General features: G+C 43.5%; 1 protein-coding gene across 3 annotated transcripts in view; it reads left to right on the forward strand.

Annotated features, from left to right (window-relative positions):
• The window catches only part of NRK (Nik related kinase), a 129726-nt gene extending 109298 nt beyond the window's left edge, over positions 1 to 20428 (forward strand). For all 3 annotated transcript variants that reach the window (XM_039489753.1, XM_039489754.1, XM_039489756.1), the window contains 5 exons: positions 1245 to 1345; positions 2819 to 2968; positions 5317 to 5476; positions 17590 to 17729; positions 18574 to 20428. In XM_039489753.1, coding sequence (XP_039345687.1) covers positions 1245 to 1345; positions 2819 to 2968; positions 5317 to 5476; positions 17590 to 17729; positions 18574 to 18657 — 635 coding nt within the window. In that variant the 3' untranslated portion in view covers positions 18658 to 20428. The remainder of the gene's footprint in view (positions 1 to 1244; positions 1346 to 2818; positions 2969 to 5316; positions 5477 to 17589; positions 17730 to 18573) is intronic.
• The last annotated feature ends 1601 nt before the right edge of the window (positions 20429 to 22029 follow it).

A 22029-nucleotide genomic window follows, 5' to 3' on the forward strand; every position in this document is an offset into this window, starting at 1 on the left:
TCTGTTGCATGACAGAAAATCCTTTCAAAAAGCAATTGTCTATGGAAGAGTTTGCACAGCTGTTTATCCCATGATTTCCACAGCCTCTAGCAGCGACTTGAGGCCATCTCGCTGGATAGAAGCAGAAGTGGATGATCGAGACCATTATGGCAGGCTTTTTGTTATTTGTTTGTACAGGAGCTCGCATGATGGGCCTGGGGGCGTCCATGCACTCCTGCAATACCCACACTAAACCAAACAAATTAGAAACATAACCAAAAGAGTATGGAAGTGGAGATGAGGTCTTATGGCCATTGCCATAAAGCCACGATAGAGCCCTTAGCTTCTCTGAGAATGGGAATAATAGACTTGCTTAGTTGATAGGGGCAGTGTGAAGACTAATTCATTAATTTTTTTATACTGCTTTGAGATCTGTACAACAAAAGGTGCTATAGAACGGCCCAACTCAGTGCCCATTGAAGGTAATGGAATGAATCCAATAATGGGCATTGGATCAGGCACTAGGGACAAGGCATCACGATTATAATTGTTAAGCATTCATGCCAGAAATCTGACTGTAGAGTTTCTTGTCCAACCCAGGAACAGAAAATTATCCTCTGACCTATATACATTGAGTCTAAAAGCTTTGACTTCCCATCGCGAATACTAGTAATGAACTGCTTGCAAACACTGCACAGATCTTTCTGTACCTCAGTTTACCCATCTTTAAAATACCACCTTTGTAAAGAATTTTGAGCAGCAGATAACGGTATAGGCCCACGTGTAGACTTCAATAAAATAATAATTTTGCATTGCTTCCTTCCTCTCTTGGGTCTGTATAGTGACGTAGGTCCCAATCTTGTATAAACCTACGCATGTGAGTAACTTCATCACATACAAAAGTGCTTGCAGGAACAGGGCCTTAGATTAAGTGTTTTTGGGCACTGACCTGTCTTGATTGTCTGGAAGGTAGCTAGCATACATTTTGGGTGATAAATAAATATTAATAATAGCAATAAGCATTGGCTGTGTTACTGAAAGACATTGAACTGTAGGTTCAAAGTAAAAGAGAGATTCTTTACAAGTAGTTGTTAAATATCAACGACCAGCATCTAATCCCATTACTCAGTGAATGGTACTTTACTCCAAAAATAGTCCCATTGAAATTATTGAGTGTGATTAAGGGCATCGGAATCTGAACTCGAAGTATTTTTCATTTGTATGGGCCAGCTGAAACCAAAATAATTGTTCCTTTTGTATTGTAGTGAAATATGAGAGAATCAAATTTCTTGTTATTGCTTTGAAAAGCTCCGTGGAGGTGTATGCTTGGGCTCCAAAGCCCTATCACAAATTTATGGCTTTTAAGGTAAGACCTCATCTTGGTTTAAAGGTATCATTAGCACCCACTGTTTTATCTCCCACCGGCTGCTCCAGATTTTGTTGCTTTGTGCAACATTTATTTTTAATTTAGGAGCAAACGAGTAAACTTTTTTTTAATTTAGATCATTTTGCTCACCATGCAAATGTCACATATCAAATTGTCTTTTAAACATTGCAGACGTGCGTTTACTAACAATCAACAATTATTTAAAACATCTTGTCTAAAATATGTGTCTGGACACACAAGCAAATGAACTGCCCGAAATGGAAGGGGAATTAATTCCTAAGAGTTGACTTTTCAAAAGTGCTCAATGTTGGTCTAATACCCTATAAAAATCTGGGGGGAGGGGGTGGGGTTAGGGCACCTAAAGGAATTAGGAACCTTATGCAAGTCAGTAGGAGTTGGATACCTGACTCCCTTAGGATTCTTTAATCGTAAAATCCCAGCCCTTGAGGTCAGTAAGAAAGGTCCCATTGACTTCAGTGGGAGCAGATTATAGCCAGCACTGAGCACTTCTGGAGATGTCACCCGAAATTAATCAAATTTAGCACAGAAATGTGACTGATGGCCATCGTGCTCAGCTGCATAATTCAGCTTCTAGGTTACAGAATCAGTAAGGTGCTGTCAACAACATTTAATTTCGAGTATGTGGAAAGAAACACCTAAACCTTTCCTTGGAATCAAGATAATTGTGACAGAGACTGAACAAACTTTTGGGTTTCATCCAAAATAAACAGTAGAAAGTTGATTGAAGCAGAACATTACTCTGAGACAGGAAATCACAAACTCAGATCTTTGGTTAACAGAGAAATGAAATAAGAATGCTGAAATACTAGAAGAGGGCATGGCTCAGACAAGGGACCAAATTTTGTTTGATTTATCCAGCAGTTCATAGACTTAAGTGGGACTAATCACCTGAGTTAGATAAACAGATACTAGCTGTAAGGCCGAATTCTGCCCTTAGCTATAGAATATTGGGATTACAATTGTAATTGAGAAGAGAATTTGACCCTGTGTCTAGTATAGGGATGTATTTTTAATAAACTGGCTCTTTACAAGATACATTAGAAGTAGTAACTCCTTTGTCTTCAGTAAATAATTCAGTATATAATTAATATGTCTCATTAATAGATCATTGAATGTACTAATTTACAATAAACTAGGGTCAGGATATAAAGTGCTGCCTATGAATATCTTCCTCTGTTATTCTTTTACACTTCTCAGTAACTTGCACCTTTTGGTTGAACAAGGAAGATAATAAGATTCCGTTGTAACACAGGAACAGGGACACTGATGTAAATGTGACACATAACCACCCAGTTTTTGAGTTCTAGTAAATATTGGGAAAGGTCATATTTGTAAATGTAAAAATAACAAACCCAGAAACCAGCAACTCAGTTAGCAGTTACTATATTCAGAATGTATTTATAATTGTATCTGACTTTTTTCTCTTTCCAGTCATTCACTTCACTTCATCACAAACCACTGTCAGTTGACCTGACAGTTGAAAATGGACAAAGATTAAAAGTGATCTATGGCTCGCAAGTGGGATTTCACGCTATCGATGTGGACTCTGGGTCTGTGTATGACCTGTACTTGCCAACTCATGTAAGATATTACTTCCTAAGGCTGAAATAATTGAGCTGTTTCCTTATTTATTCCTCATAGGTTAATGATGATTAGATCAGTGGTTTGGATCTAGGTTATCTTCTAAGAATGTGTATAACTTAGGCTAGCCGACAAAATGTTAGTGTTCGAACACTTTAGAAACACCATGCAGATGGACCCCTGTGCTCACAGTAGGTCTCTGTGCAGAGATAGCGGTCCACTAGGGTGGATTTCTGTGTGCGATTGGGTTCTAACTACAGAATGAGCCAAAGCAAATCCCCTGAACTTTGGGGAGATTTGATTCCAGATCTAAACTTTATTGTCTGTGCTCTGAACTTTTTACATGTTATCCACCCCCCCCCCATTCTGCATCTTCCAACACAGAGAAACCCACTCCTATGGCATCTTATCTCTTATCTTACCTGAAGACCAGCCCAACTCCTAGGCACCCAGACAAGCAGCGCCTGCCAAACTATGCCAGTGCAGTAATTCTAGTAGTTACCGTGATGTTAATTTTGTAAACTCATTTGCATTAAAATGTAACTTATATAGATATCTAGTTCTTGAAAACAATTTTTTCTATTGATCCACTTGCTAAAGGCCCATGTTATTTTTATATGTGGCATAAAGTGGTTTCTTTCATCAAGATAGTAGCATCATTGATTATGGCACCATTCAAAGGTCAGACTAGTTTATAAGTCTAACCAGGATTGCCTGCCCACTGCATGTGTAATTTGGTTGCTAAGCATGGCAAACAATTTCTAGCACAATAGGTAAAAGGCAAGGGACAAGGTGAACCCTTTTAAAGGATTTAGTTTTGCAACACACTCCAGATATAATGATGTACATCAGGAAAGATATTTCCCAGGTGAACGCCCTGAATATGGGGCACCTGTAGAAGAGGTGTGACTCCCTTTGGGTGCACTCTTCCACTGTAAGTCAGCATGTGCTAAAAATACTTTTTTCCCTCAAGAGTCTTGGATCAGAAATAAATGTGCTGCTACAGTGGGATGTATCTGTTGTAGTATTTTGTTATTTTGGGGACTGTCTGATAGATGATAATTATCACAAGGTGGTTTTCAGTGTTGGCAGCCCAGACTTATTTTAATCTAACAGACTGAACTGAGACACGCTTGCTTTCTGTGCCCTCTTTTCCCTGTTCCCTCTCTCTCTCTCTCTCTTTCTCGTCTGCATTGCTCATGAGAATACCAAGGCAACGCATTAAAATTGCTCTCCGACTCTGGATACCCATTTTAGTGTTACGGATAGTAGTTGCGGAGACACGGACTCAAGTGGTTGGCCTGAGTGTATTCAGTTCGGCAAGTACCGCTTCTGTGCTTCTTTTCTGTTTGTTGTGCCATTACAGCGTGCATAAGTGTATGGGGTTGAAAAAGAAAAGATATGTGTGTTATTGGCTTGTGAAAAATGACGCGCCATTTGTCTGTCTCTTCCTGTGGAAATGCTGATTGCAAGGATATTTCATTGTTTACATAAGGGAAAAGATCCTGTTAGTGTTTTAGAAATGCTTAGTTATTGTTTTGTTTTTTGTCTGAAAGTACTTGCCATAAAACCCCCACCTCCATAGCTATGTGCTTCTTATAAATCCTTTCGCACTTGGGAAGTGTGTTGACTGCTGTGAGAGAGATTCTGGGTCCCATTCTGCTGTTTGATTGTTTTATTGCATGCAATGCATCGTTCCTGTGGTGCAGGTGTAAAATGCAAACCCAATAGTATTTAAAGTAGCACTTTCGATGTTTAAGGACACTGTATGCAAAGCAGGGAAAGACCTTGCAGAGATGTTCACATTTAGAAAGCTCAGGTGATTCATTCAAACTAGCATAAATATTAGCATCAAAAGTGCTAATGAATCATTGTTTTAGCTCATGAGTTATGCTAGGTGTTTATCACAGAAAATGGAAGCGTTGGGTTCCTAGAATAGGGAAGTCAAGTAAGTTGTCTCCCACCCTCTTCTAAAATCATCTTTGAATTAAAATACAGCTCACACTCCTTCTGTCACTTTATATAGCAGCATTTCATGAACAAGTCAATAAATCTCATTGTATCTCGGATGCTCCTTGGCTTCTTTATACCAAGTAATACTTGTAAATATAAAGTGAAAAATTGAACAGTGATGTCTCTACAAACCTAGCATATTAGTATCTAAAAGGGGGGAAATAGAATAGCCCTTTTCAGCTAGCAAAATATATAGCCCATCATAAACCAGGTATTTACTTTCTGTGAGCGGTGAGTCAGTTGTTTTTATTGCTCTGCCAAGCTATTTAGATGGATATAGTCACTAAAATTGCAGTCCATTTTCTGATATAAATCTTAATAAAATACGATTTCAGATCCAGGGGACTATTCACCCACATGCCATTATCATCCTCCCTAATACCAATGGAACAGAACTTCTACTCACCTATGAAGATGAAGGAGTCTACATTGATATATATGGGCACTTCACGAAGGAAACTGTTTTACAGTGGGGAGAAATGCCAGCATCTGTAGGTAAGTATGAAAAACAGCACTGTGCTGAATGTAAGATCCTGTCGTATGAAGTCTGAGTTTCTGATTAGGTTTGTGACCATGTGAAAGGGATTGATGGCACGTTAAGCCATTTCTGGTTAAAACAGATTTCTAATGAGCAGATAGATGTACTTGTATTTCTGTACATTCCTGAGCCAATCAATGATTATAAAAGGGTCTCTACATTTGTTTGTATTCATTTCATGGTGTTTATGCCATAAAGGGTTTACTACACAGTCAGAGTTTGTATTCTAGGATGAAGGCCTTCCAATAGGTATATTCTTGTGTCTGGTAATCATTTTAGTGAGTTACAAAGGAATGAAAAAGTGAGGCTGTTTCCTACTTTGAATCTTTCATATCCATGGTATTTTGTATAGAAATTCACAGTATGTAGAAAGTACAGTAATTTAATGGGTCTATAATAGTGTTTCTCAAACTTGTTCAGGGAAAGCCCCTGGCGGGCCAGGCCGGTTTGTTTACCTGCCCCGTCCGCAGGTCTGGCCGATCGTGGTTCCCACTGGCCACGGATCGCTGCTCCGGGCTAATGGGAGCTGCTGGAAGTGATGCGGGCCAAGGTACTTACTGTTTGAGAAACACTGGTCTATAACCATAACATCCTATCAAATTGTGCTTTATTTTTATCATCCATTCAAAGTACAACAGATTAGATATAGCATTAATTGGGGTGTCAGCCTATCCATGTTTTCATCTGGCCTCACAAATGCTAAAAAGGAGGGTCTGATTATTTTTCATCAGGCCTGTTTTTTTTCTTTAGGTTTCCAATTGTTAATGTTGTAACTAAGGACAAAGAAAACCCACCGCTGGCAGGTTTTTGCATTTGTAAATTTCACCTGATTGGCTTTCTATTTCTGTGAATTCTTATTTTTCTTCATATTTTTTTTTAAGTCACAAGCAAATCATAGCAAAACTGACCTAATTCGTTTCTCATACTGGTGTAAATCTGGAATTACTCCATTAAATTGGTAGAATTACATCAGAGGCCCATCTTTTCTAGAGGGCTTCCAGCCACCCTTGAGAGCGTGAGACCCATCTCTGTCTTGAACTCAGATGCCTGCATGGTACCATATTCACTGTGCTGCCACCACTTTAAGAATAATTTTAAGAATATACTTTTGTATATATTAAAGCCAGGTCTACACTAAAAAGTTAGGTCAACCCAGCTACATTGCTCCAGGGATGTGAAAAATCCACCTAGTTAAGCCAACCTGACCCCTGGTGTAGACAGTGCTAGATGGATGGAAGAATTCTTCTATCAGCCTAGCTACCACAGGTAGGATTAACTACAGTGACGGGAGAACCTCTTGCTTCACTGTAGTGTCTACACTGCAGCTGCAGCATTTCTAGTGAAGGCCTGGCTTCAGACTTGGTCTACATTTATACCTGCGAAGCCATGTCGGTCATGGGTATGAAAAAGCCACATGCCTGACCAACATAGCTAGGCCAACAACCCCCATGTTCCCCCCCACACAAACAGCGTAGACACAGCTATACCGACAGACTAGGTATTGTACGTTCCTTCTCCTCTGCAAATAGTGTCCTCTTCATTTTCCAACCCAAATATTAAGCTGTAGGGTGAAATTAAAACACATCAAGTACATCCACTTCTATGCTGTATTAATGTTTAATACTGTAGGATACACTGAGCTTCTACATCCCACATGCTAACGTTAGTATGGTTAGGAAAAGAAAAGTTCTATCTGGGAGTATTGAATCTAATGGGAAGCTGGATTGCAAAATGGAGACAGCAGCCTGCAGAAGATGTGATGCCATGGAAAGTGCTTTCCTTTAGCCTGAATTGGAGCTGCATGCTCTTAAGAAGGGCATAGCATTACAGTTTAAAAAGCAATCTTAATGTTTCCTCCGAAGTAACATTGGTGCATATATGATCAGCTTAAATATTTAAGCTCTTTTTTCTTCTTCCTATAAATGCGCTTCATTGATTTGCACTCATTTTTCCCCCTTTGGGAAGCAACAAAATTTTAAAGCTGGCTTCATTTACCATCCTGTGGTGTCAGACATTTTCCTGGATCTTGTCTCTAATGATTTTTAAAGCATGGATGAACTTGTAGCTATTATGAGATTGTCTGATTGTATTATCTGAATGTGCAGTAAGTGCCAACAGTGTTTGGCTCTGTACAAGACATAGTCCTTGTCCCAAGGTGTTTCCTTTTAGAAGATGAACAAAGATCAGACAATTACAGAGAGAGCCCCAGAGGCAGATATACGAGGTGATATATAAGGAACTGTTTTATTACCTCTAGCTTCAGAAAAGTAGTTGCAGTAAAGTTTGCATATATGCCAACTCTTACGGCATGCTCTGAAAAGCGGAGTTTGTGATTTTGGGCCTCAATAGCTGTCTACAAGAATATTCCCGTTTAATCCAGAGTTAGCTGGAGATTTTCGAAGGCACAAAGAACAGTCAGTGGCAGTTGTGTGCCTAAATACCTGTTGTGCCTTTGCAAATCCCCCTCCCTCATTGCTTAAAGCGGTGAGACCACAAACCCACAGAAACGTTTAGGTGACTTGTAAAGATCTACTGTGTACTGGGCATACATGGGGACTATGCTGCTTTGTCACAGGTTGGGATTTCAAGGCAGATCCCCCAAGGGTGTAAACTGAAATCAGCAGAGTTAAATACAGCAGCTTTGTGCTAGTGAAATGGCAGCTGACATTGCTTCGGGATGCTCTGCTGTGCACTAGAGCAGGGGATAGCTCTTCAGGTGGATAGCATCGTAGGAGAAAGATGACCTGGTGGCTATTCCCTTTCCATTCAGAATCACACAACCACCTCCCTTCCCCTTCACAATCACACAGCGTCCTTCGGGTGTCTACAGGAATGGCTTACATGCACAAAGTTACAGCAGGCAAGTATCTGAATGGAGGGGGGAAGGATAGCTCAGTGGTTTGAGCATTGGCCTGCTAAACCCAGGGTTGAGAGTTCAGTCCTTGAGGGGGCCTGTACACAAGTTCACCAGGGCTCGACCCTCTCCGGGGCAGAGGGGAGCCACGCTGGCTCACTACAGACCAAGGGGGAATAGTCCAGCCCAGGGTCTCCCTTGGTGGCCCTTGCGGTAGTCGGCCGCATGGAGTTACATCTGGCCCTGGCTCCGGCGGGGCGACAACCACTGAGTCAGGAGGCTCAGGCCCTCAGGCAGGGCTGAGCCATAACAACAGTTATGAGCCCCAGCCCTAGGTCAGCAACCACTGAGTCAGGGGTGCTCAGGCCCTCAGGCAGGGCTGAGCAACAGTAAAAGGCTTCGGCCTCCTCAGGCCAGGGAGAGGGGGAGTCTGCCACCCAGGAATGGGGTGGCAGGGTGGACGCAGGCCCTCCCACTCCACTGCATCCCAGCCCGGGGCCCTATCAGCGGCTGACGATCCGCTGGAGTCAGTGGGGATCCTGGCCGCAACACACCGACATAGGCTCTGGTACTGCTGCAGCCAGACTGGGGTCAGCTGCCCCCCGGCTACTTCTGTACTCCCCCTTGGAGCTTGGGTTAGGGTTCCTATGGGTAGGGCACCCTGCCCCAGGCTTAGGATTCCTATGGGTAGGGCACTTGGAGCTAGGGTTTGGGTTCCTAAGGGTTGCGCACTTGGAGCTAAGGTTAGGGTTCCTATGGGTAGGGCACCCCGCCCTAGGGTTAGGGGTCCTTTGGGTATGGCACTTGGGGCTAGCGTTAGGTTTCCTAAGGGTAGGGCACTTGGATCTAGGGTTAGGGTACCTATGGGTAGGGCACTTGGATCTAGGGTTAGAGTTCCTATGGGTAGGTCTTCCCACCCTAGGGTTAGGGTTCCTAAGGGTAGGGCACTTAGAGCTAGGGTTAGGGTTCCTATGGGTAGGGCACTTGGAGCTAGGGTTAGGGTTCCTATGGGTAGGGCACTTGGAGCTAGGGTGAGAGTTCCTAAGGGTAGGGCACTTGGAGCTAGGGTGAGAGTTCCTATGGGTAGAGCGTCTCGCCCTAGGGTTAGGGTTCCTATGGGTAGGTCACCTGGAGCTAGGGTTAGGGTTCCTATGGGTAGGGCACTTGGAGCTAGGGTTAGGGTTCCTATGGGTAGGGCACTTGGAGCTAGGGTTAGGGTTCCTATGGGTAGGGCTTCCCGCCCTAGGGTTAAGGTTCCTATGGGTAGGGCTTCCCGCCCTAGGGTTAGGGTTCCTAAGGGTAGGACACTTGGAGCTAGGGTTAAGGTTCCTAAGGGTAGGGCACTTGGAGCTAGGGTTAGGGTTCCTATGGGTAGGGCTTCCCACCCTAGGGTTAGGGTTCCTATGGCTAGGGCACTTGAAGCTAGGGTTAGGGTTCCTAAGTGTAGGGCACTTGGAGCTAGGGTGAGAGTTCCTAAGGGTAGGGCACTTGGAGCTAGGGTTAGAGTTCCTATGGGTAGACCTTCCCACCCTAGGGTTAGGGTTCCTAAGGGTAGGGCACATAGAGCTAGGGTTAGGGTTCCTATGGGTAGGGCTTCCCGCCCTAGGGTTAGGGTTTCTATGGGTAGGGCACTTGGAGCTAGGGTTAGGGTTCCTATGGGTAGGGCACTTGGAGCTAGGGTGAGAGTTCCTAAGGGTAGGGCTTCCCGCCCTAGGATTAGGGTTCCTATGGGTATGGCACTTGGAGCTAGGGTTAGGGTTCCTAATGATACGGCACTTGGAGCTAGGGTTAGGGTTCTTATGGGTAGGGTACTTGGAGCTAGGGTAAGGATTCCTATGGATAGGGCTTTCTGCGCTAGGTTTAGGTTTCCTAAGGGTAGGGCACTTGGAGCTACTGTTAGGTTTCCTAAGTGTAGGGCACTTGGAGCTAGGGTTAGGGTTCCTATGGGTAGGGCACTTGGAGCTAGGGTTAGGGTTCGTATGGGTATGGCACTTGGTGCCCCACCCTAGGGTTAGGGTTCCTATGCGTAGAGCTTCTTGCCCTAGAGTTAAGGTTCCTAAGGCTCTATGTAGCTCCTCCGGGTAGCAGGCGCGGGGTAGCTCCGGTAGCTCCTCCGGGTAGCGGGGGCAGTGTAGCTCCGGCTGCTCCTCCAGGTAGCGGGCGCGGGGTAGCTCCGACCAGTGTGGGTGGCCGCCTTTGGCTGGAGGAGCTTCCCAGTCTCGGGCTCCCCTAGGAACATCTGCTCTCTCCATTGTCTGGGCTCTTTCTGAGCTCTGAGGGCCAGCCTTTATAGTTCCGGGTCGCCGTCTGACCCTTTGAAGGGCGGGCTCAGAGCTCCCTAGCTCCGCCCATTCTGGTCTCTGGCTGGGCTCTTCCTCCTCCGGGGCGGAGGGGAGCCACACTGCCTCACTACAGGGCCACTTAGGGATCTGGGGCAAAATCAGTACTTCGTCCTCCTAGTGAAGGCAGGGGGCTGGACTTGATGACCCTTTGACCCAGTTCTATGCGATAGGCATATCTCCATATATTACTTATTTTTAACATCTTTTAATGAAGTTTAACAGCTGGGAACAGCAAGGAGAAGACAGCTCTGGAGGACCAACCAGCTCTCCACAGACCACCACCAAGGGCTGTGCAGACAAAGAGGACAGTTTATCCTTGGAAGGAGGGCACTCTTTCTCTCTTCCCCTCCTGCTGGCCAGGGCTCAGTGACTGGCCTCCAAACCATCCTTCCAGTCAACCGTAGGCCACCACACTTCCAATAGTACTACACCGCTGTCTTGACTATCCCAGCCTAGGGCTTCTTGGAGTAGAAATTGTCAATCATAACGAGTTTGACAGGGGTCTTGTCCTGTGGCACCAGATGTTCCACATGTGATTGGAGTCAGAGCAGGGGTAGGCAACTTATAGCACGTGTGCCAAAGATGGCACATGAGCCGATTTTTAAATCCTACCAAGCCCGGCCTGGCCCGCTCTTCTCCGCCCTCCACTCCTCCCGCCCCTTCCCCCGCAGGGGCAAGTGGCGGGGGACAGAAGCTTGGTCCTGCCGGCTCCCCTGCCTCTTCCCGTAGTGTGTTGGCTTCCTGCCCCTCCTTCGCCTCTCCGTCCCTCCCTCCCTGCCTGCCAATCAGCCGATGGCCCTTGCAAGGGAGGCAGTCGGGAAGGAGCAGAGTCAGCATGTTCGCTGCTCCCGGCAGAGGCAGAGAAGAAGCAGGGACAGGGCCTTGGGGAAGGGGGAGTGGAATAGGGGCATATCCCCTCCAGCCCCCTGCCCTGACCCCCCCTCACACACACACACCCCCAGCCCTCTGTGCTGACACACACACACACACACACACACACAGCCCTCTGTGCTGACCCACACACACACCCCCCCAGCCCTCACATACACCCAGCCCTCTACCCTGTCCACCCCCCCACCACACACAGCCCTCTGCCCTGAGCCCTGTACCTCCCTCATACACACCCAGCCCTCTGCTTGACTCCTTCACACCCCTATAACCCCAGCCCTGACTCTGGCACCCCCACACATACCCAGCCCCCCTGCCCTGACACCTGCACCCCCCTGACATGCCCCCAGCCCTCTGCCCTAACTCTTACACACCCCATGCAGCCCCCACATCCCCACCCCACCCTGAGCCCCAAACGGGAGCTCCTGCACCCCCCTCCCACATGCCCACTTGCACCTCTCGCAACAAATGGGAGCTGCTCAGGTAAGTGCCCCACACCCAAACCTCCTGTCCCAACCCTGAGCCCCCTCCCTCATTCTAGCTCCTGGCCAGACCGTTCACCCCCAGCCCTGTGCTCAGTGCAGAGAGAGGAAGAGAATGGGCCAGAACCAGGGAGAAGGTAGGTACCCACTGTATGTGGGCAGGGCCGGGACCCCGGCTGGCAAGGGGCTGGCAGCCAGAACCCCAGACTGGCAGTGGGCTGAGCGGGTCCGGCAGCCGGAATCCCGGCTGGCAGGAGCCGGCGGATGGAACCCCTGAGCAGCAGTGGGTTGAGCCTCTCAACCCACTGCCGGTCTGGGGTCCCGGCTGCCGGCCCTCCACAGCCCACTGCCGGTCTGGGGTTCTGGCTGCCAGACCCTTGCCAGCCGGGGTCCTGGCCGCATGCCCCGCTCAGCCTGCTGCCGGCCTAGGTGAACAGAACCCCAGACCAGCAGCGAGCTGAGCGGGCCGGCGGCGTAAGATTTAATTTAATTTTAAATGAAGCTTCTTAAACATTTTGAAAACCTTATTTATTTTACAATACAACACTAATTGTTATATAATATATAGACTTATAGAGCGAGACCTTCTAAAAACATTAAAATGTGTTACCCGCACACGAAACCTTAAATTAAATTGAATAAATGAAGAATCGACACACCGCTTCTGAAAGGTTGCCGACCCCTGATCTGGAGGCAAACGGACCCAAGCCATGACTTCCCGCTCAAGCCAAATCCTAAACTTTGGGGGCTTCAAAGAGCCCGATTTATTATTTTCTTTTAAGCGTGCATTTCCCACCAATGCTCCCTCATACTCTTGCTCTTCTGAAATTCTTGGCTCAGGCCAAAAGCATTGAAATATTACAAAAGAAACTCAGGTCGCCACATTTCTTGCATGGCCAAACCTAAGAAGAACTTGCAAGTTTCTCAAGAGATTCTGTTCCCTTGAAACTTCCACACTTAACTAGGTTATGACAACAATCTGTGTGAACTGTACTGAAGATTTTCCTCTTATGAATTTTGACCTCGTTTTTCCAGAGGTGAAAGGCTTGTGTGTTAACTCAGGGTTCTAGCTAGCTGCCACTGGCTTGATTCTAAATATATGGTCTCATTCTTTAACAAAATTATTTTGGGTAGTAAACTTCCCTGGTCTATTGGAATATCTTAAGTGATTGAGAAAGGTGGCAAATACTTGCAATATAATTGACGGATCTAGGGCAGGAAAACTAAAAATAGCAGCCCTCTTGTAGTCTTTAAGGCGGGACCTGTGTGGCCAATCCATTAATCAGAAATTGGAATGAGGAAACTCAAATCCAGTGGGAAATTAAAATTGTAGAGCTACTCTATCTATATTTAATTGGTGAGCTATTTCAGCTATGTGGGGCTATACACAAATAGAGATAGCATGTTTTCTTCATATAACACACGATTTTTAAAAAGGTATGGGGTACTTTTGTCCTTTCATATTCGTAAAAATTATTAAAAGCATGATTTGGGGGGGGGGTTGGATGTCTTTTACAAGGAAGCAGAAAGGATGGTGCTGCAAAGAAATGGAGCACTCTAGCCAAAGCATCTTATAATGACATTGCTGTATCAACACATTTTATTGGTTCATGAAATAATTGCAGCCCAGTTCATGCAAAGAAGAGGTCTGCTCATATCAGAATGATTCTTATTGTCCTTAAGAAAACTACAGCTTGGACCTCATTTACAGCTGTTCCTGGACCCTTAGTGCACCCACAAAATTCCCTGGGTTTTATTTCTATACACTCAAGTATTGATAGAGGAATGAGCAGCTAGTATAAGCCTAGAGGCTTGAGACATAGCTACATAGATATTCACACATTTTTAAAAGTCTTATTTAAAACACACTAAGTTGTTTTGGTAGGGACATGCAGCACGTCAGAGCATGCGCACCTTAACCCGTCCAGTGCAGCCTAACCAGGACAAGAGCATGCTCACATGAACAATGTGGGACAGAGGGGAGTTTCTGGTGAAGCTTCTAAAGCTTTTTCTCTAGATAATTTCACAGCACCTGCATTCTTAGTCTGATGAAAGAACGTTTCAGAGTTAGGAAGAAGAGCCTGTTCTGCATGTTGGATATCTAGAGCATAAATAACATGTTTTCACCTTGGAAGTGCCTACAGACACTAACTTCAGGGCTTTCCTTGAAACGGCCTGATTTGAACTCCCATTGGAGTGAACTCCTTGAGCGCTGTGCTAACTTCTATGCTATTTGCCAAGGGTTAAGGGAATATTATGGCAGGCTTCCACAGTGCTGTACAAATGACCCTTCCTTGAGTATATGCTGCATTTCCAAAGTGAAATAATGAGTTCACAGGGAAACAGGCAGTAACCAGAAAACTGCTCAGCTGTGATTTAGTAACTGTATTATACTGCCTTGCCTCTGCCACTGGAGGCAGAACTTGTCACCCTCGTTTGCAATGGGTTTCGCTTTTTAATTTATGTATTTCTAAAGTCTGTCCTCAGATACATGTATGCCATTATCCTTGTGTCTGAAGACAGAATTTGGGACATAGTAGTAAATTGGTGGCTGATAAATGGATGACATGTGACTCTGAACAGTATCATTTGTAGTCTTTTAACTGTAAAAGGCAGTGTCCTATGCCCCAGTAGGGCAAATTATTTCCCATCTGAAATGCAGAGTCCTTGAAATATCTCTGCTTAAGGAAACCTTGGAGGTCCAGTGATTAACTTAGAAGACACGATCAAAATGTAAACTCAGTTCCCTTCAGGGTTAACTCTGTTTATGCATGTTTGTGTGTATGTAAATAGGCTTGGAAGAATTAGATTTTTATCTGTAAATGTCTGTAAACATCGATTTCACCATCAGAAACTGACAAAAAAAATTCCCACTGATGATCATTTGGGGTGAAACCTGTGGCATTTTCCATGAGAGCAAACTTCACGCCCTTGACAGGTGATGAGATCTGGTGAGGGGTTCCTTGCAGAGATTTCCTCCTTCCAGCTAGCCTGCTCCCATGGCTTTCCCATGGGAGGGGTTGAGCTGAGACAGTATACTGCAGCAGGCATTGTAACAGTTCAGTAGCTTCCCAGTTTATTTCTGGGCCTGCCCTCCATAATTCATTTAAGGATACGTGGAAGGGAAGTCCCATAGTGCATGAAATTTTAAGCATCTTGTGGGTTATGAAGGTCACTCTATCAAGAGTAGAATTTAATTCTAATATACTAGAGCACACCCTTAAGTATTGATTTGTATCTCACCAGCATGTTAATTATCTGATGCTTTTCATTCATGATAAGATATTAGAGTCCTGTTATCTAAAAAGTCCAGGATCTATTGTTGAATGCGTAAGGGAGCCAACTTCCGATCTACATTACTCCACTCCCAGCCCCCTTTCTGATGATACTTTAAAATGAACCAGTGCAATCCATGGAACGTCAGACCTATTTGGTGCTGCAGTCAGTGAAAGGGATGAATGCTTGCCAGAGAGATGTTGAGTGCAGGGCAGCATTCACCATCTTGGCCCCCAGTGCGGTGACGTGGCCAGGAAAAAGAGGGTTTGACAGAGTATCCCTAGGCTGTTCTCGGTGGTGGCAGATGACAGAACAAGGAAAATAGTCTCAAGTTGCCGTGGGAGAGGTCTAGGTTGGATATTAGGAAACACTGTTTCACTAGGAGGGTGTTGAAGCACTGGATGGGTTATCTAGGGAGCTGGTGGAATCTCCATCCTTAGAGGTTTTTTGATAGAACAAGGAGTAATGGTCTCAAGTTCAAGTGGGGGAGTTTTAGATTGGATATTAGGAAAAACTTTTTTAACGGAAGGGTGGTGAAGCACTGGAATGGGTTACCTAGGGAGGTGGTAGAATCTCCTTCCTTAGAGGTTTTTAAGGTCAGGCTTGACAAAGCCCTGGCTGGGATGATTTAGTAAGGGATTAGTCCTGCTTTGAGCAGGGGATTGGACTAGATGACCTCCTGAGGTCCCTTCCAACCCTGATATTCTATTATTCTAGCCTCCCGTCAGTTATTGATGGCTGATGGAAATTTACAGCTGATATCAACTGTCCCCTCTGATTTGGTGCTTCATGTCCAGTTGCAAGCTGAGTTAAAGCTTTTCCTTTGGTGATTTTTTTAACTTTTCCACCAAATCTCAGTTGAAACATGAAGGGCCTGGTGAAATGCTTGATACTGAGTATGCTACTTGGCTTCACACCTACATTATATCCCCAATGTCAATAAATAAAACCAAGATTTAGGGTGAAACTCAGGTCATATTGAACTCAGTAGGGGTTAGATCCTCAAATGGAAATTAGGTGCCTACCTGTCTTTCAGGATCTGGTCCTAGAAGGTTTGCCATTGACTTCAGTGGGACCAAACTCAACAAAATCCTCTGTAGCAACACTTACTTATTTTACATATATTGCCTAATTACCATGGCACAAGTGATTATAGTAATCTAAGTGCCATGTAATAGGGGTATATAACAGTACTTTTAATATCATGCAATACAAGTATTACTGCCCCATCTTTCCAAAAAAATACCATGTTCATTTGTTTAACATACTTGTAGAAGTCCAAAACTGCTCTGACTTTTTTTTAAATAAAGTTTAGTTACAACTAAGACCTTTTGTGTAATGGAAGTAATTAGAGTGCATGACCAATATATTCAGAGACAGATTGTGATCTCGTTCGCACCAGTGTATATTCAGAGAAACTCCAATGGGGATGGGGGCCAGTGGAGTTTCTTCAGCTGTATGGCAATGTAACTGAAATGAGAATCTGGTGCTCAAAGTGGCTGTTACATACGTAGTGACTTTCCATAGCCTTCTAGGATGTATTTTGAATATCCCTAGTACACATTAGGCTGAAGTGCTGTTTAGCCAGAGGAGAGGCTCTAATCTTTCGGGTGAACTCAAGTAGGGGAAAAAAATAACTATTAAAAACCTATAGGTATATTATTGAGTGCAGAGTGGATTTCTTGCCTTGTGAACTCTGCTCTTTTGTTCATAGTGAAGCAGCAATAACGGGCAGTGGGATAGCAGGGGTAAACACGCTGACCAACTAAAGACAGAGGGCGAAGCAGGTGCAAATTCTGCTGAAGCTCAAAGTGTGTAGAGCAGCCGCAGAGCAGCTGTACAGGCTGCTGGTCCTTACCCTGCTGTTGTGGTCAGTGGAAGACTCTCTATGGCCAACAAATGCCCTGCAAGGTCACCGTTGCAAAGCCTGTTTATTCAGGCTTTGCACCCGAGGCCAGGATTGAACACTTTGAATGGCATTTGTTGAACAGTATTTCAGTGCAGGGTTTGTTTGGGTGTATGGGATTTCCTTCTCTGAACAGATACAATCTAAATGGATTCCACTGGATATTAAATACTGCGTGTGTCTGGATTTGGTTCAGTTATACAGTCTTTATGTTATTGGGGTGGGGACATGGAGCTGCCAACTTACTACTAGCAGACGAACATTTCAGGCTCCCTTGTGTTTTTCTAATTATCAAATCTGATTTTTATTTTTGTTTGTTTAGCGTATCTTCAGTCTAACCAGGTCATGGGTTGGGGAGAGAAGGCTATCGAACTGCGTTCCGTGGAAACAGGAAATTTGGAAGGTGTATTTATGCACAAGAAAGCACAGAAGCTAAAATTTCTATGTGAAAGAAATGACAAGGTACACACATGACTCAGCTAGAGTGATTTAACAAATATGATTTAACAGTTGAATAAGAAAAAAGTCGAGGCCATTTAATTTTTATTTAGCATTTTATTATAGTGCATAGTACTTACTTCGGTATAACCGCTCAATTAAAAGCAGACTTTGGCACTGATCCCACAAACTACCCTTTGTGGGAGGAATCCCGCACCTTCCCAGAGCCCTACTGAAGACAGCCAGATCCTAGCCACCTCTTCCACCTGCTTTGTGCTGCAGATGGAAAATCAATTTAACCACCTGTTGGCAAATCCCCAAGTGGTCTGGCTTCCACATAGAGAATATGTTGGGGTGTGGCTAGCGTGCCTCTGCACTCCAATGATCCCTGGCTAGAAAAGTCTCTTAAGAACTGTTGCAACCAGGTCTGATTTAGAGCAGCCTTGAGCTAAGTATCACTCACCAATATTTGAGATCCCACCGGTATCTCCTCAGTTAGATGTAGTTCAATGAGTGCATTTTGTCACATATGTATGGTAATGATTGGTAAATGTTCACTGTAGCTTGTTCTGTTTCATTGGTGTATTTAGAATGCTGTAACCAGAAACTGTTTAGTTTACCTAATTGTTTGAAAATATGCTGATTTCTTTTCTGGTAGAAAATATATACACTATAACTTATTGCCAGAATGTATACTTGCAAGAATTAACACTTCATTTTTCGAAAAAAATGTTACCAATGGGATTAAAATTGAATTGTGATTTATATGTCATGGTGTTCTGGACTGTGTTTCTCTCTGCTTTCAAATATGTTTAAAATATTCTCATACATGGAAACTGACAGCAGTCTATTCTTTTTCCTTCTCAAGGTTTTCTTTGCATCTGTACAATCTGGAGGCAGCAGTCAAATTTACTTTATGACACTTGGACAAAACGTCCTATTCAACTGGTAAATCACATCAGAATGAAGGATGCTTTGATCGTTCCCAGTAGATACAAGCAGTGTGAAATGCTGGAAGGTTATACACTTAAATTTGCACTTTTTACCTACAAGAATCTGGTCATTATTAATTTATCAAAATTCATATTCCTAAAGTTGTTCGAGAATGCCATTTTCTTGTCAAACTATTGCAAATACGTTTAGTTCTATCTTTTAAATATATGGTGCAAATCAAGACTGAATTCACAATGTAGCAAAGAGCAACTGTCATGGAAAATGTAGCCAATATAACAGGTTGCTTGTACTCTGAAAAGCGTACAATTTCTTTTGCACAAATATTGTAATTTTATTATTTTGAACTTGAGTCTTTCTCTATGGACAGCAATATCTATATGTAGATTTATAGTATAAAGTACACACATATGTTATGAGCTGGAATTCCTCCAATTTTGAATTATTTTTGCTCGTTTCACTTTTTTCTTTTAAACAGTTTCACCCAGAGGCAATTGTCCAAGTCTGAGAACCAGTGAAACAGCAACTGTTCACAAAGGGGTTGAATGCAGACTTGGACAGTTAGGGATTGATCTGCCCTGAGAGGCGTGGGTGTGTATCACCGTGGAGCTTGTGGAGTCAGCTACTGTATACGTAGGCACCAGTACAGTAACGGAGTTTACAAAACGCATAAGGCTGACTCCTTGTATGCCTCTGGACAAGACTGAGCCCTTAGACACAGTTACTGTAGAATGTATTTGTAAAAATATTTTAAATAGCAATTTGTCCAAACATATATATACACATGAAGCAGCATGGGCCTGATCATGTAGGTTTTACTCATACAAGTAGCCCTTACTCATGTAAATTGATTTCAATGAGACTATCCATGTCTATAAGGGTGTAGGTCAGGGACTCTGTCTTTGCTTGATTCCCCATTCCTGCTGATTCCACAACAGGCTTACATTTGTTGGCTTGTAAATATGCTCTTTCCAAAATGGATGTCACGGTTAACAAAAGTATTCTTAATACAGCTATAAAAATCCCCAGAGAACCAATTCATTATAAATAGAAAAACAGACTTAATTTCAGGCACTCTTTCTATTCTAGCTACTTCAGAATAAAACTGCACCCACTAGTGGCATTTGTTTCTATCATAAAATGCTGTTCTCAGGGGCTTAATAGCAGAGACATGCTAGAGTTAAACTTTAAGGTTTAAATGTACAGTCATTACTTAGCTAATGTTTGTGCGGTGCTTTGAAAATGTAAAGTGCTAAGTATGACGATATATAATAATACACTCAATACACAAGATCTAAGTCCGACGATGAGATACAGTATAGACCAAGCTGGATGTAAAAAGAAAATGATTAGCTACAGTATTTTAAAACTATTACCATTTTTAACTTAAAATATGTGGGACTGGAAGGGGAAGTGGCATTGCAATATCTAGTCTTCTACCTCTATGATGATGATTGAAAATTGACCATGGTAGAGAGCAAATTAAAGTTGTTACCAACTGATGGCTCTTCTGGTTAGTGGTCTCGGTGACAGGTATTCACGTAGCAAAACCACCACCTTGTTATGTACTCTCAGCAGAGAGGCTTAGAATTAGATGGGTCTGGAGGCTGATCAGCACTCTCACCCCCTGCTGGTGATCCCTCCAGGCCTGAGGCATGTAGACAGGACAGTGCTAGCGGTGTGTGCACTGCTGCTGTCCATGTTTTTTGGCTATCAGTCCAGCACATTTCGTAAGGATTAGTTCTTCTCAGACTGTATAGTGGAGTTTTAAACATTAAATATTCACATCTCAAATAGGTAGGTATTGATTTACAAGAGTTCAAAGCCAAGGCCATGCCAAAGATGGGGGGGCATTTGCACACCCAAGCGGCCAATTGTGCGCCCAAATTTAGGTTCTGCTCTGCAGTGGGTTGGGATTGCTGTGCCCAGGCACAGCTGCATTTAAATCAATAGGTCTCTGTGTGGGCACAGCACTCCACCCGTCTACTATCAGTTGCAGGATTGAGCCCATAATAATTGCATGAGCAAAATAGCAACAACAACAACGTCATGTGGTCCTGGGCTTCTGTGCTACTGAACATTGGGCTCTTTTAGTTCAGCTTTCAAAAAAAAAGAAAAAACTGCAAATTAAAATAAATACACACACACACACACGATAATAGACCAGCAATAAGTCAGAAATGTAATTTACTTTTCATTTCTTCTAAAAAGCTGAAATACTGTGAAGAGAGGACATCTTTCATTAGGTATCCCATGGGTGTGCAAAGCCTGTTATCAAAATGTTCTTGCTCTAGCACAAATCAGTGATCCCGGCTGCCCTGTATACTTCAAATTGTGTGCTTATCATATCAGCCTCTGCATTACATGAGGCATGTGATTTGGCACTAAGATGTTCAGAAGAGTTACGAGGAAGGTTTTCCTGACACCAGGCACTAACTCAAAAGAGTTTAGCACATAACAGTGGGAGCTTGGAACAGCCGTACTATGAGATTAAAGAAGCAAATGTGATTACTTTTTTCAAGTGTATTGTAACAGAAAAATGTGATAGTTAGTTGACATACTGTAAGACTGTTTAGAGCTGTACCAACAACAAAAAAAGCTGAGCTCTTGAGAGAGAGAGAGAGACCATCACTGCATTAAGTGTTTAATCTCACATTTTGTCTCCACTCCATTAGTTCAAATTCTTCTACATGTGGTGGAAGACATTAACAGCCAGGGTCTCCTCTCTGAGTTGCACCCATGTCGATATGAAGAAAATCTGGCCCTAAGAGAGAAACATTTTTAAGGGATTTAGAAGTGCAATTCCAATTAATAATGAGAGCTGGGCGCAGCATGGAGAAAATGTAGGTGTAAGTGGTCAATCAAGACCAAAGGAAAGATTAGAGTGGCTGAAGAGGATAGAGAGTGAAGATGTCTAGAGCCTTAATTGAAGAATGAAGAAGGGAAAGTAGCTGAAGAAAGTGAATAGAAGTAGCTGAAGAGAGGAAATAGAAGATGTCCAGAAAAGTGGCTAAAATATGAGGGTTTGGGGAGGTTTGATTTCGTTAAGGATAGGGGACTAGTGTGTCTAATGATCAAGAGAGATCCACAGTGGTTGGAAGGGTTTATTTGGAGGGAGATACTGAAAAACTGCTGAAGCTCAAAGTAATTAAGATTTAGGAGATTGGAGAGAGAAGTTTGAGACCCAAAGTAATTTTTAATGCCATGAATTTAACTATGCAGCATAAATCTAATGGTCAGACTCACTTTGTTGGGAGTTGTGTTTTTCCTCCAACTTCATTTAGTCATTTGCTTTATTTTATTATATTCTTAAAAGCAAGGAAGTGAGCTGTTAGATTGTTTGTTTCTTCTGTGTAATCATTTTGTTATGAAT

The sequence above is a fragment of the Mauremys reevesii genome, linkage group 9 (assembly GCF_016161935.1).
Source record: "Mauremys reevesii isolate NIE-2019 linkage group 9, ASM1616193v1, whole genome shotgun sequence".
Taxonomy (NCBI): Eukaryota; Metazoa; Chordata; order Testudines; family Geoemydidae; genus Mauremys; species Mauremys reevesii.